General features: G+C 38.7%; 1 protein-coding gene across 8 annotated transcripts in view; it reads right to left on the bottom strand.

The window, feature by feature from the left end:
- Positions 1-15,434, bottom strand: part of LOC135103715 (mucolipin-3-like) — a 374,712-nt gene that overhangs the window by 340,801 nt on the left and 18,477 nt on the right. Inside the window, exon 1 of one of the 8 annotated variants that reach the window (XM_064010342.1) lies at positions 10,990-11,335. The exons of 1 other annotated variant lie outside the window; for it this stretch is intronic. In XM_064010342.1, coding sequence (XP_063866412.1) covers positions 10,990-11,134 — 145 coding nt within the window. In that variant the 5' untranslated portion in view covers positions 11,135-11,335. Of the gene's footprint in view, positions 1-10,958; positions 11,336-15,434 lie in introns of those variants that run through there. 6 more of the 8 variants (XM_064010338.1, XM_064010339.1, XM_064010344.1 and 3 more) reach the window with 6 other exon arrangements.

Raw genomic sequence — 15,434 nt, 5'->3', positions numbered from 1 at the left:
CAAAAGTCAAGTATACTTCTTGGAGAACAGATACAATGGTGTAAGTAAAAAAGACTTGTAATATTCTGCATGAGTGAGAAAATGAGATGAGTCACTCCACAACAACTGTGACTCACTTGAGAGGATTGAGTGGAACACCAGGGATTACACTGCCATCAGCTACACCAACACCTTCAGGCTAGGTGGTGGGGTGGTAGGCATATTGTTTCCATGTCAATTTGTCCATAAATTATATTGCTTAAAATAAGTTTTGCCAATTATTTCCTAATGCATTACTGATTTCACTGTAAAATGTCTGGTTGAAAAACATATTATAGAACAAGAATATACACACTGAATTCAAGCAGAGAATGGTGCAGCAAGAAATGGCAGCAAAGGCCAGTGCAGGGCAGGCCAGGCCAAGGATGTTCAAGGTCACAATTATTTATTTTTCTACTGTTAAGTTATTGTTGATGTTGTGTGTGTGTGTGTGTGTGTGTGTGTGTGTGTGTGTGTGTGTGTGTGTGTGTGTGTGTGTGTGTGTGTGAGAGAGAGAGAGAGAGAGAGAGAGAGAGAGAGAGAGAGAGAGAGAGAGAGAGAGAGAGAGAGAGAGAGAGAGAGAGAGAGAGAGAGAGAGAGAGAGAGAGAGAGAGAGAGAGAGAGAGAGAGAGAGAGAGAGAGAGAGAGAGAGAGAGAAATTTCCCATAGGTTGGGACTCAAGTACGGTATTATCATTAACATGTGGAAGACAGAGTCTGGGAGTCACCAGATTCAGGGCAAACCTGCCACAGCCCAGGAAGTCCTCATGCAAAAGATACGAACCCAGGCTCTGACATGTCTCCACCTTGTAGAGGGGCATGTCTCTAAGGTTCTTGAACAGAGTATAATAGTGGTCAACTGCATTTTATATTTCAGGTAAGCACTCCTTATACATTATATTTACATACTCTCTTTAGAGTAGCTTCCTTAGTGATCTGGTGTTTTTACAACATTGATAGGCATCTGACATTACTGATATCAGCAAGATAATATTACAATTAATCGCGTATTAATGCTCATCTAAACTGTTGTTATACCCGATAATCACTGAGAAAAGACATACCATACTTGATGGCTTATAAGATGCACCTTTTTTTCCAAAAAAAAGTCTCAGAAAATTATCCTGCAACTTATAAGGCCAAGGTTCAGTTTTGGGGCAGTGGCTAGTGGAAAGTCTATGGCAACAGTAGTCCTTAAATTAAACCACAAACATCTTCGCACATGTAAACAAAGTGATGATCGCTTCTGTATACAGTAAAATCCCTCTTATCCGGCATCAACAGGACTGCCGACATGCCGGATACTTGAATATTGCCAGATACTTGAATAGAAGTGAAATTATGTCCACAATCACCACACTACACTCAAGCATCTTACCATAACAAAGATCAGCTGATCTGATCAGCTGCTTAAGTGTAAGCACAACATGCTTCCTCTTTTCTACAACTTTAGGCATGATGAAGGCATCAGGCGATAAACAGTGCACACGCGGGACTGAGTCACTAAGTAAACACAGTGCAGTGGGCCGCAGGTGGCGTGAAGCAGTGCGCTCTGGTGGCGTGAAGCAGTGCGCTCTGGTGGCGAGGGGACAAAGTATGCCTCGCGCGGAAATTTTAATCAATTTTATGAGTACACATTGATTTTTTATTGATTTTACGGCTCGGGGAAAAATGTGCCAGATACTTGAAGCTGCCGGATACTCGAATGCCAGATGAGAGGGATTTTACTGTAACAAGAACAACTCTTTTTTGTAAGGTAAAAATGTATAACAGGTTGTACTTGCTGGCAATTCGCATAAAGTAACACCAGTCAGGAAGAAATTAAGTGACAACGCTTATATTGCATTTACCAAAACAAACTCGCAGTCAGTTACACATCAAACCTGGCAAAATGCGCAAGATTCACTGGATTTTTTGGTATGATGCCACTATTCCTTCAGGTAAGACACACCTTCATACAACTGAAACTGAGCCTATCTTTTAACATTCTTACTTTGCATACATGTTCAACAAAACTTGAAGCAAATGAGAAACTATTGTTTTTTTTTTTTTAAAAAGCTTACTACTTAACAAAAGATTTTATAAGTGAAGAGAGCATCATGAGGTAGGATGACTCATGGTGATAGTCTGTACTGAATACTTCAAATAAAAATACATTGTAGAGAATAAGGTAAATCTATTTTCACACATCCTTATGCTTTGAAAATGTACTAAAATATTTCAACTAGAATTATGTGTAAAATGATGTTAAAAAAAATTGACAAACAAATTTTATTACCCTTCTGAGTTCTGACAATGTCACTGCCTACACCATATTTGTTTACATCTCACAGCAGGATTGGTCTAAGGACCAGTGTTGGTAGGTCCTAGCAAATATTAAGGTTTTTAAATGTAAAATATTGGAATCTAATAAGGATCTGAATACCTATGAGAAGACTTCAAATGTCAGGTGAAACCCTTCACTTCATATTCAGAGCTTAAACCCACTTATTTATTTTTTTTTTTCTTTCAATGCCTGCCCAAACTTAGGTGCATCTTATAAGCCATCAAATATGGTAATATGTAATAGGTATGATGACTCCAGTGGTTTACTATGATATTCATTAGCTTATACTTAGCTAAACTGCATCTCTCACATAATACAACAATTAATATTAATCTTGACAGCAAAATGAGGTGCCATTGGCAAGGGGATGCTGCGCACCACCACAGCTTCCTTATTGTGGGAACTTTTTCGACCTTCACACTCTCTCTATGATCTCCCAGCTAACACACAAACACAGAAAGCATCACTAAATATAATTATAAATAACCGATAACTTAGCTGTGGTTCAGGCCAGTTGGGGTCAGTGGTGAGTTGACGTCATTTTGCTACGAAAACACAACCAGTGGGTGGCCGTGTTTTCATTGCTGCTGTGCAGCAGGTTTCTGGGCTTCTAAGTTCTTAGCAACTTAGTGAATATTGCAAGTGCGGACTGTAATGTGGCAGAGATATGATTTGAAAGGCGGCTAGCTGGCGACTGCTACAAGAGTCAGGCAGGTTTGCTCCTAGTAGGCTCCTTGCCACATCAAAATAGCTACCCACAATCCACATGTATCCAATTCCCAATTTATTTATAATAGTAACTAATACCTAGTTTGTACTATATTAACATTAATTACCCTTAATTTAACTTAGCAATTTATATACAAATCCACCATAAACCAATAAGATATTGGTATTATGCTATTATGCGTGATAGTAGAAATTTCCACATCCTGAGGCTGGGCGTTACCTGCATCTATATTCAGATAATATGAACACTTGAGATCAAATTCCTCCACCTATCCCAAGACCTTAAAGATGCTACTCTGTGTGGTCTGGTTGGTACCTCGGCATCTGTACTCTCCTGAACCTGGGTTAACCCTCTGGGTCTGCTGATCTCAACAGGATTGTATGAGGTAGACTCGGGAGAGCACTGCAGCGGAATTAATCTATGGATAGTTCTAAGAGTCATTTGTCCCTAGACCATAATTTTAGCTGTTCTAATAATGCCATTTTCATCAGGATACAAATTTTAATACCTTAGCTAACGGCCATGTGGAACAATTCTTCTCCATTTTTTAGGAAGATAATATTACCTTTCACAAGGAAAGCTACATTCTCAGCTGGTTGAGAGCCGCAGGATTTCTTGTGAAAACAACAATGTCTTCTTCAGACCACTGTTTCTCCTACCTCTCTAACAATTTTTGTTGATGATAACTTTCTCTCAGATAGTGGGACCTATCATCTATAGTGGGGTCTAGGATATGATCCTCCATATAGATGAGATGGTGTTATTGCCTTAAGATGCACTGAGGTGTTATCTAAGTACCGTATTTGCCAGCGCATTAGACACTCTTTTTCCTTGAAAAAAAGTATCTAATAATTACCGTGGGTCTAATACCACTGTAATACAGATGCCTAGGCCTGTAAGCTTATTCCTATAGTTGAGGAGTTGAAGCAGTAGTACAAATTGACAGTAAAAAATCCAGCAACCTCCGGACCTGAGGAAGGCTGGAGTTTCAAAAATGCTGCATTTTGTTATGGTTATATATATGCTATGTATATTTAACAGAAAATGTTTCACACAGACATGCTGTTTTTTAGCATTTCCACTTTCTCTGCAATCAACAACACATGATGTTTATGTTCTACTACACCTCTTTGCTGAATCCATAATGGGGCTATACAGCGGCAAATAAATGATAAAATGAGAAGGAATGAGGAGGAATGCCTGTAAGCAAGTACAAGATCCAACAGCTGATTCTGAAGTAAAGCACCATCAAAATATAAATGGCGCCTCCAGAAAACAGTGGCACACCAATGCGTTAAATTTGAAAATGCACTCCAAAATCCATGCTGGAAATCTGAAGGAACCGGATTATCAATGGCCAGATTTTTTAATGTCAACCAGTACATTAAGCACAAATATGATTACTACTAATAAAATCTCTCTCTCTCTCTCTCAGGTCATGAAAGGGAGGAGGGAATGGGAAGGGAAGCATGGAAGGGAGAGGAGGGCAGGGAACTGCTCCTCTGATATTACTAACTGCAAACCTTGTCTCTTCCTGCAGCCTGCCTACATCCCTATTCTGTCCATCTCTCTGATGCAAGAGTTAACTAGTATTCTCAATCATTCATCCCTTTCTCTGGTAAACTCTGAAACTCCCTGCCTGCTTCTGTATTTCCTCTTTCCTGACTTAAACTTTTCAGGAGGGAGATTTCAAGACACTTATACTGTTTTTTTTTTGTTTTTTTTTATTCTTTATGACATCTCTGTGGGGACTAGCATTAAGTGGGCCTTTCTTTTTATTAAAAATTTTTGTTGCCTTTGGCCAATGGCCATCTTACACACACACACATACAAAACTACAAATTTTTTTCCACAACTCTATGATGAAACAAAATTTTTTTTCTACAAAATATCCTTGTAAAATAGAGGTGCATCTTATGCACAGGTGTGTCTAATATGCTGGCAAATATGGTATGTTTTTTTTTATTTTAGGCACACATTTATTCATTTATTTTTTTTCTGGTGTGGTCATTGTTAACACATGTTCTTGCACCATGAAACAAAACGTCAATGCTACTAATGCTTGTAAATCCACGAGATCCCCTGTTGTAGTCTACTCTGTACTAGGCAGTGGTCGCCAGACCTGAGTCATAACATCACAGCCATTCCATTAACAAGCCGCATCTGTTTATTTTTCTACAACTTTGAGGGCTTTTTTGTCACTATATTTATTTTGATTTGCAAATTAATCACATCATAAGAAAATGCAGTTCATTAAAAATCTCATTACTTTTTTTACCTGCAAAAAGAAAAAAAAAAAAAAAAAACGCATTGCTGGGCCAAGAAAAACACGTGCTGTCGAGTCAACCAACTCAAGCATGATACAAAAACGAATGCCTCACTGGTGTTGCTTACTGCAGCCATGAAAACTTCTCTCAGCCCACAGTCTCACCAAAGGACACTGTCCCCCAACAAGAAAACAATCTTGAGAATGAGACACATGATTGCTCTTGCCCAACCTTAGCCCATGTAAAGAATAAAAGAATAAAATAAAAAAAATAAAAGATCACTAAGATCTAATTGTTACTTTTATTTTATGTAGGAGGGACACTGACAAAGGGCAACAAAAATACAATAAAAAAGGAAAAAAAAAAAAGCCCACTGAGATGCCAGTCCCAGAAAAGGGTCCAAAGCAGTAGTCAAAAATTGAAGGATAAGTGTCCCAAAACTTCCCTCTTGAAGGAATTCAAGTCATAGGAAAGTGGAAATACAGAAGCAGGCAGGGAGTTCCAGAGTTTATCAGAGAAAGGGATGAATGATTGAGAATACTGCTTAACTCTTGCATTAGAGAGGTGGACAGAATAGGGGTGACAGAAAGAAAGTCTTGTGCATCGAGGCCATGGGAAGAGGGGAGGCATGCAGTTAGCAAGATCAGAAGAGCAGTTAGCATGAAAATAGCGGTAGAAGACAGCTAGAGATGCAACACTGCGGCGATGAAAGAGAGGCTGAAGACAGTTAATGAGACGAAAAGCTTTTGACTCCACCCTGTCTAGAAGAGCGGTATGAGCGGAACCCCCCCAACATGGGAAGCATACTCCATACATGGACGGATAAGGCCCTTGTATAGATTTAGCAGCTGGGGGTGAGAGAGAAACTGCTGGAGACATCTCAGAATGCCTAACTTCATAGAAGTTGTTTTAGCTAGAGATGAGATGTGAAGTTTCCAGTTCAGATTATAAGTAAAGGACAGACCGAGGATGTTCAGTGTAGAAGAGGGGGACAATTGAGTGTCATTGAAGAAGAGGGGATAGTTGTCTGGAAGGTTGTGTCAAGTTGACAGATGAAGGAATTGAGTTTTTGAGGCAGTGAACAATACCAAGTTTGCTCTGCCCCAATCAAAAATTTTAGAAAGATCAGAAGTCAGCCGTTCTGTGGCTTCCCTGCGTGAAATGTTTACTTCTTGAAGTGTTGGACATCTATGAAAAGATGTGGAAAAGTGCAGGGTGGTATCATCAGCGTAGGAGTGCATAGGACAAGAAGTTTGGTTTAGAAGGTCATTGATGAATGATAATATACTAATAATCTACTACTGAATAGAGAATATAAAACTGCAACAGTAGACGTGAGTGAAAAAAATTAGTTCTTCTGATAGTGTTTTCTAAACATTTACCAACCATCTTAAGCAATGAATATTTTCTTCCTCAAATTGTCTTAAAGCTTATGGTGCTCATTATACACAGAAGCACATTATACACCACAAAATACATATTACATGTAGTTTTTTTCTACTTAACCTCTTCCTTACTGCAAGACTGTTTTGAGGTAGATGCTTACCTAACATAAAAGTGACCTCGTGGAACTGCACGACATGGCCATGTTACATGCCTACCATGCTAATACAGTGATATGTATCACCCAGCCCTGAGTACAAATTTTGTTTTTTTCCAGCCCCACATGGTGGCAAAATCCTTCAGAAATATAAACAAACACTTGAGGTGTTACTTTTAGCCATCCATGTGTCACAAGACCATCCCCCCATTAGTCAATCAATTATTTGTTTGTTGGAAAGTACAGATATTATTCTCATAGTCCATCCAACAACATCAATTCTCCATATCTTTGGATATTCACTTCTAGCTGTAGATAATGGCACCTCCTGCCTAGTATTGCAGGGATGAGGATGAGACAGATAGTGAGAAAATATTGAAAGACTTTCCAGAGGAGTATGATTCAAATTATGATCCAGATTATAATCCTAAAAAAGAGATAGGAGACACTGAAACTGATAGTGTTACTAGCATAGAAACTCTCTTGGCAAGTGAGGGGAAGCAGTCTTGTAACAACTCTGCCTCAGGGCCACCCTCACTTGGTCCAAGTGTGTCATGTTTCACTCTCTTATCTGGCCCATCTGTTGATAAACAACCAGATGTGCTTCCTTCCTTGAAACAAGAATTTACTGATGTGCATCTCAGGATTACTCCATACCATAAAGGTCAATTTACACATATCAGTGTCTTGTCAGTTCAGTGTTAGTGAAATCTTTGATGCTTCAGTGATGTCTATTCACATATATACATAGTGACTCCATACAGCATGAAATCAGTGATTTCCAAGATGGCAAAGTTTTCACACATGGATTTGGCAATGATTGCCATAATTCCTGAGGCTGAGCATAAGCTGAAGAAAAGAAAGTGGGTATATAAAGTATGGAAGAAAAGAGAGAGTGAAGGAAAGTTTGTTACTCTGTAAAAAGGGTTTATTTATGATGGAACAAAATCTTTCCAAGTATGTTGTTTGAGGCTGCTTTCCATATACTTTGGCTGTGACAAATCATGAAGTAGAACTAGATGATTCCAAACCAATTCAATGAGTAGTTCATCATTAATTTTTGTTGACTAACTCATAGTACTCATCTGACGCTCGTGAAAAAAAAAAAAATAAATAAATAAATAAATAAATAAAATATTGGCAGCAGCAATATTCAACTTCACAGCACGGAAACAGAACTGACATGGACAGTCAAAACACGGTACTGCACTGGATATGTGTGAATATGTCAGCCGAATTAATTGACACTGACAGAATGAGTGGATGCAGCACTGATTCGCCACTGATGTGTATGAATGAGCCTTAAAAGTGGTCCAGTATCTATTTTTCAGTTTCAAACTTTTTTTCACAATGACATGGTTTCTTCTAGTAGGAAATAACTATGATGACATGGGATGGTTGTGTAATAATAAGACAAACAAAATAAATTGTATAAATACTGTACTATTACTGTACTGTAAGGGCAGGCTACTTTTACCTTTTTTTTTTCATATATCAAGCCTTACCTTCTCACACATACAATAACTGCAGAAACTAAAATTTTTGCAGGTGTCCTAAAGTTATACATCAGTATTAAAATGGAGATTGCCCCAAGAACAGTTTAAAATATGCATATGTGCCAACGTGCTATTAATACCCTCTTTACAGCGTCTAAATCCTGGAATTCTTCCAAGTGTGTTTTACTAGAGTTCCAGAGATATTAGGTCAATTGGGAGGCATTAGGCTTATCTGGAGCTCTGGACTACACTATATGAATAGGTAATACACCAATCCTTGTTAAAACTTCTACTGTTGACTTAGGGATGCTTCATTGCCAACATAGTCAACAAAGCTGCAGGTGTTGCACAAAACATTCTTAAAGTGATAGTTAATCAGGATGCATCTTCTATGGGTCCTCTCTTTACAACTCATGTTTATCCCTTGTTAGAATACTGTTCTGCTGTATGGAATTTTGGATACGTTGGTGACCTTAGGCTACTACAGTGGCAATGGATCAAGAATATATGGAGCTTAGAAAATCTGAATTATTTAGATTGAAATCACTGACATGGTTTTCAATTCAATATAGATTATTATTTCATATGATAAAATACTACCAGATCTTTCACAATACATGTACACTCTCCTCCAAACTTATTTGTTAATAATTTAATTCTATCCACCAGAGGTCATCAGTACAAAATAGCAAAGTTAGGACACAGGACACCTGAGGAAAATGTGTGAGAGGAATACTTTAATGGAATCACTTTCCAGATTCACTTGCTAATCATCATGGGGACAAATTCTTTTTTATATATTTTTGATCCAGTACCATTCACATTTTATTATTATTAATATCATAGTTATTATATATTTATTTATCTATTTATTTGTAAATATAATCTGACTGCTTATGATGCACTATCCAGCTGGTATAAATTATAAAGTTAAAGTAAATTAGTTTGTTATTTGGGCTGAAGCATCATCACTGTTGGCTCCCCTGCACTTCTTTATCATGTTGATTAAGGAGCAGGGAAACCCACTAAGTGAGATGGTTGGAGTGGCTTCTTGTGGTGGCTCGCCTGACTGCTACATAGCCACAAAAATGACCATTTAATTACCAAATAGTCAAGAGTATATTAAAGTAATACCAAGCCTCCCAACTGACAGCTGTACCCTGCGGAATCCCCTAAACAATAAAAATTTGGTATCAAGTGCTAGATAAGTGAGCTACCATTCAACTATTAAAATACTAGGAAAGACAATATCTATATGCTCAAATAAGCTAAGGTTTAGCATATGGATAATGCTGCAGTATTATTTTAGGAGAGGACCATAATGCTCTACACATTCAGGAATATTATTTTTTATTATCTTTATGGATATTGAGAAACTTACTTCTTTAAAGTTTTGTCACAAATCACGAAATTTTTGTTAGGTGATGCACGTCTACTGTATTTGTAAATGTGTCCATATTGCCCATTGTGGTCCAATCATGTCTAAGGTAAGCACAGATATTTTTTAATATGAAATATATGTAGTTTGCTAGGTTAAGTTAGTTTAGGTTAGGTCAGATCAGGTCAGGTTAGATGAGATCAGGTTTGGTCAGGTCAGGTCAAGTTAGGTTAGGTTCATATTCCCCGCCCATAAACTCTACTTCCCAATAAGTCCCCAAGATAGCAGGAGGATGAGGGCAGAAGAAGCAAAGTAAAGTACTTCCGACACGTTTTATACTCAAAATCCTCTATAACACACACACACACACACACAAAAAAAAAATAAAATAAAACGAAACGAATATCATAGTTTTGTACTCAGAATGTAGTTTGGTCCTACTGTAAAAATTTACAGATAATATGGTGATAGCCTTAGCCTCTTCTCCTGAAGTTAATACTTACATATCACATGGAATTAAGGTTGTAGAATATTGTGCAATATATATCAACTTCCAGAAACTTGTTAAAGCAAATAAAAAAACATGGACGCATTCTGTGCAACACCCTCTCCTTCTGAGCGCTTGAGTTACTGCTGGCTGCTGGTGCTGTGATGGGCAGGGTGGAGTTAGCCAGTATAGGAATCAGAATACTTAGTTATTTGAAGTTCTTTCTTAATTATGAAGAAAAAAACAAAACAAAGACAAGGGTTAGATTAGGTTAGGTTGATGTTAGGTTAGCAAGACCTTTAATTAATTAAGTATTCTGATTCTCATAACAGCTAACTCCACTCTACCCTGCACAGCTCCAGCAGCCTACCAGGCAGCCAGCAGTGTCTCTGAAGGGCTCAGAAGGGGAGGGTGTTGTGTGGGATGCGTTGGTTCATTAACCTTTTTAATTTTTTTTTTTTTTTTTACTTTAACAAGTTTTCGGAAGTTGATATTTATTGCATGGTATTCTACAACCCTCTATCTGATATGTAAGTATTAACCTCGGGAGAAGAGGCTAAATTTATCTCCATATTCCCAAAAGTTACCAATGTTGCTTACTGAAATAATATTGGTTTACCCTCTCAGCCCATACAACCATTAAAAACCCACATGCCATCCTCACTCTCAAGAACACTTATAACTACCAGATTTTTGGTGTACAGTCCTCTGTCTCACCATAGTTATAATTGTGATTTCCTCTCCTCACCTTGGGGTGATGGGGCCTGTTCCAAACCTTCTGTCCCGTTCTGGCTTATATTTGTGTGCCCAAGGTGCTCCCGACTTAAACCTTCACTTCTCTCATCTCGAGAATTTCGGCGAATGTGACATTGTCCGTGATTAGCAGGATTCATTTTCTACAATACAGCCACTTTTTTTTTTTTTTAAACCTTGCGTCACTAAACGAGGCACGTCGGAGTCCTCCCTTCTAAGAGCAGCACGTATATCCGATTGCTTTGTTGTGGTTGTAACAGCTGATTGGTGAGTGTCAATGACATCATCCCGTCAGCTACTAGCTATTAAAATGGTATTCCATTTCCGATTTCCTTTACATTACTCTCATAATACCATTTATTATCATTTAGAGTATGCATAAACATTTTAATTCGAAAACAACTAACCAGAAATCTATGATGGGACGGATAGTGAAGATACCGAAGTCCAAATTCGCACCAAGATAGTTTTCTTATGTTCATTTCTCACAACCCTAATCAGCAACGGCATGTTTCCATTTCTTTGATTTTCACCCGAATCATCCTTAATATTTTGTCTTTTCGCTGGGTATTAACTACAGAGGAGGTGGTTCCAAGCCCCCTCGCACAGTCCCTTTTTATAGCTTCTTACGAAAGCGCAGGAAATACGGTGGAAGTACACCTCCATCACAGGGAAAATAATCCTAAATAACTGTAAAAAAAAAAAAGAAAAAAAAAGTTTTCAAGGTAGTATCGAAAGTAGAAGTTATGACGCCATTCAGAAATCAACTTGCTGTTTTTTTTTTTTTTTTTCAGCTCAAAATCACTCATGACTACAGGTATCTTCTTCAGTTCTTCGCAAGCGCCTCGGAAACAGGCATTTTCTGACGCATACCTTTCTCGCAGGTCTCCTGGGAGCTTCGAAACCTTACAAATTACCCCAATGTCCTAAGTGACCAGTTAGTTTCAAATGACCAAGTGCACGGGCAACCCTATTTTCACTGCCATACGTACGACGCATTCACCCCCAGCCACGGCAACGCACAGACGTCTTCAGTCGACACTATTCCTTAGCAGCAGTAGTAGGCATGCCATGTATGTTAAGTAATGTTAGGTTAGGTATTGCTACACATCATTTTGGTTAGGTTAGGTAATGGTAGGTTAGATTAGTGTCCTATTATCTTAAAAACCGAACCATTCGTAGTACTGAATAGTTTGATAAGCTAAATAATCCATATCTAATATTTGAATTTCAATGAAAAATAAAAATGAACCGATATATTAAAGAGAAATTCTGCGATGTGGCATAGTAGCTAACGGATCTCACCCAACGCCTAAACATTCTTCCGAGAATAAAAAGCGTGTCCTTAAGGGTCTGTTTCACGGTTGCTTCCTGTTGCTGTGATCGTTACCAATGAGTGGTGATGTTCGCCACCAACAACAAATCCGATTTCACACACGTTTTTAGCAGAGTTGTTTGTTTTGATCCTTACCAGAAACTGGAACCTTTGGTAACGCTGGCTTGGGAGCTGCTGGGCCTCCCCAGTGGAGCTTAACAATGCATTTATTTCTTGCAAATATCAGAAGTTCTTATCCTCTTACTTGATCTGTTTCCTAAATTGTATATTAAAATTATTTAACAATACAACATTTTGTAGGCTATAATAGTAATATGATAAAATTAAGAAGAATTTGGATAGCGGTGTGAATTCGCTTCACCAGCTGTTGAAAACCTCTCTACCTGTCACCCTCATTTCATCTATGCCTCCTTGGTTAAAAACTGTAATAATCCTCACATACGCATAAGGTATATGGATTTTTTTCACCTAAGAGAAATATTAGATAATACTGAAATAACATTATCATTTCCATCAGAGGGCTAAGTTTGCTTCCTTTAGGATAGGTTTAGATTAATTCAGTTCATTGATTTAATTGTTAATCCTTTCAATGAGTAGATCATGATTAAGAAAAAAGAATCATATTTGGTTGAGAAATAAATAATCAGTCTTAAAACTAGTATGCTAGGGCTATTTCCATAAAACCCGAAATATTTCAATCTAACAATGATATACAGCATTGAGGAAGAGAGAAATAGGTGATTTATTATGTGCCTGGTTGGCTTACCCAGAGTTTGAATTGGTGAATGTTAGGCAAATATTCAAAGGAAAAATTTTTAATCAAAATGTAACCATGTCTGCAGTAGATGGATAAGGCGTGTTGAAGGAGAAAGGGTTGATTGAAAGTGCTCCTTGGATCCGATGCAGTTCTTTCTTTCTTTCTTTCTTTTTAGAAAAGTGGGGTGAAGCGAAGTAAGAGTGGGGATAGAAGAAGGATATAGTGAGAAATATTGAAGTATAGTAAGAGTTAACAGTGTGTGGGCAGTCCACGTTGCTTTTGTTGATAGTCCGATGCAGTTTATTGAGTGGCTGAACATTTGAATACAGATTGTTAAACATGTAGGTAATACTATCAACAAACCCTATACAAAATTACGATAGTGTTATCTAATGTTACAAGCAATACTAATATGAAATACAGTTTGGTTTAATTGGGGCACAATACCATACCTAACTTTTAATTTTAATTGCTTGTATTGTAATATGTGATACAGTATTAAAAAAGGTTTTATAGTGTTTGTTTTAGTTACCGGTGAAACTGCTTCGTGTTCTTTGAGAACACATGCCCCCCCAAGAGAGTCCTTGCCTGGTCAGAGGTTACAACAGTCTGGATGTCGGATGACTCATCCGGCACGGGATGAGGTAAGGTGTGGTCCATCTTCAGGTAATGCTGCAGGAGGATGCGCACACGGGTGGCCCGTGGTAGAAGTGGGTTCATCATCAGCATGGGGTGATGTCTGCGTTGTTTCTTCTTCTTCAAGGCAGGCAGGCTTCAAGTGGTCCATTGACACCCAGTCATTGCCTCCAGCTATGCTGAGGCGAAATGCCTTGGAGTTCCGCTCCAGAACAGTGTAGGGGCACCGGTAAGGGCGGGTTGAAGGGTGAATGTCATGCCCGATGAAGTAATTGCAGTCGTTGAGTGATTTGGGAAGGTGTCGTGGGGACAGTGTCTCATGCATCTGGATGCATGGTCGTTACTTCCAGTGGCGGCTCGTGACTGTTACTGATGGGGGGGCTGTCTCACATTCAAATAAAATCTTAAATGCTTTTATTGTTATTGTTTAACATACCATTGATTGATAGATTATAAAGATAGGTAGATAATTATTTAATTCTTTAGGTCTTATCCTAACAGTAAATGCTTGACTTCCTTAGTGCTGGCTTAGGCTATTTGAAAAGGAAGTCCATTCTCCTGTTCCTGTTTTGTGCAAACAGATCAATAACTTTTTTCATTCAAACCTGGCATATTATTCATAGAAATCTTTTTTATTGAAATCATGGCAAGTGCAAGTTCTTTCAATGCAGAAACCGTCTTTGCTTCTGGTGCCATTTTGCAAAATACTGCTAGGCCTACCTGGGAAAAGAAAAAATATATACTATTTTATACGATGTTTCTGTGATTTTACACCATCTATGATAATCAAGATTGAGCACAAGCCATCACTGATCAATAATATTTTTAAATCATCCCTGACAAATTGAAAAACACGATCGAAAATAAGACCGACGCAAGAACACTCACCTAGCCACAACAACGGCCGAGACAAGACTGCGCTGGACGCAGTCCACACTAGCCATTCCCCCATTTCTCCCCGCTTTCGTATCATTAAATAGTAAATAATTTCCGTACTTCCTCATTGTTTTGCAGTATTTTTTTTTTCATATAAACATATGAGAATTGGTGTTTTCATGTGAATGATAGTCAAACATAAATAAATTAACATTATTTTCGTGAATCCTAGAAATCCACTGGGGGGGCTGCAGTCTCGCAGTCCCTATTGACCAGCCGCCACTGGTTACTTCCCCACAATTTGGCATAGTTTGGTGAGGTGGTTATCATCTGTAGCCGTGTTGGATGAAGGGAAGAACTTTCCTGGAACAACAAGAGCATCTCCGAAAACTATTTTGGCTGGGGAGACGCTTAGTCCCGGTTTCGGTGCTGTCTGCATTTTAAGGAGGACCCATGGTAGTTCGACCTTCCAATCCGGTCCAGTACAGCGTGCCATTAATGTGGCTTTCAGGCTGCGGTGGGTTCGTTCCACCATACTGTTGGCTGCTGGGTTGTAAGCCATGGTGCGGTGAACGATTGATCCATCCGTGTAAGTGGGCTTCTGCGCAGTCTTGGCCGGTAACATTTTTCATGGGGAGAGCTTCTGGCCAGCGTGTGGAACGCTCAGTAGTGGTGAAGAGATATTGCACGCCATCAGATGGTAGAAGGGGACCCACCACGTCAACATGGAGATGCCCAAAATGGCGCTTGGGTTGCCTGAATTCTCCTGTCCCAGATTCAGTGTGTCAGCCAACCTTACTTGTCTGACAGACAATGCAGCAGCGGGCCCAGTGCC

This window comes from Scylla paramamosain, chromosome 9, assembly GCF_035594125.1.
Source record: "Scylla paramamosain isolate STU-SP2022 chromosome 9, ASM3559412v1, whole genome shotgun sequence".
Classification (NCBI taxonomy): domain Eukaryota; kingdom Metazoa; phylum Arthropoda; class Malacostraca; order Decapoda; family Portunidae; genus Scylla; species Scylla paramamosain.
The sequence above is the reverse complement of the archived record's forward strand: the minus strand, read 5'-3'. Positions and strand labels throughout refer to the sequence as shown.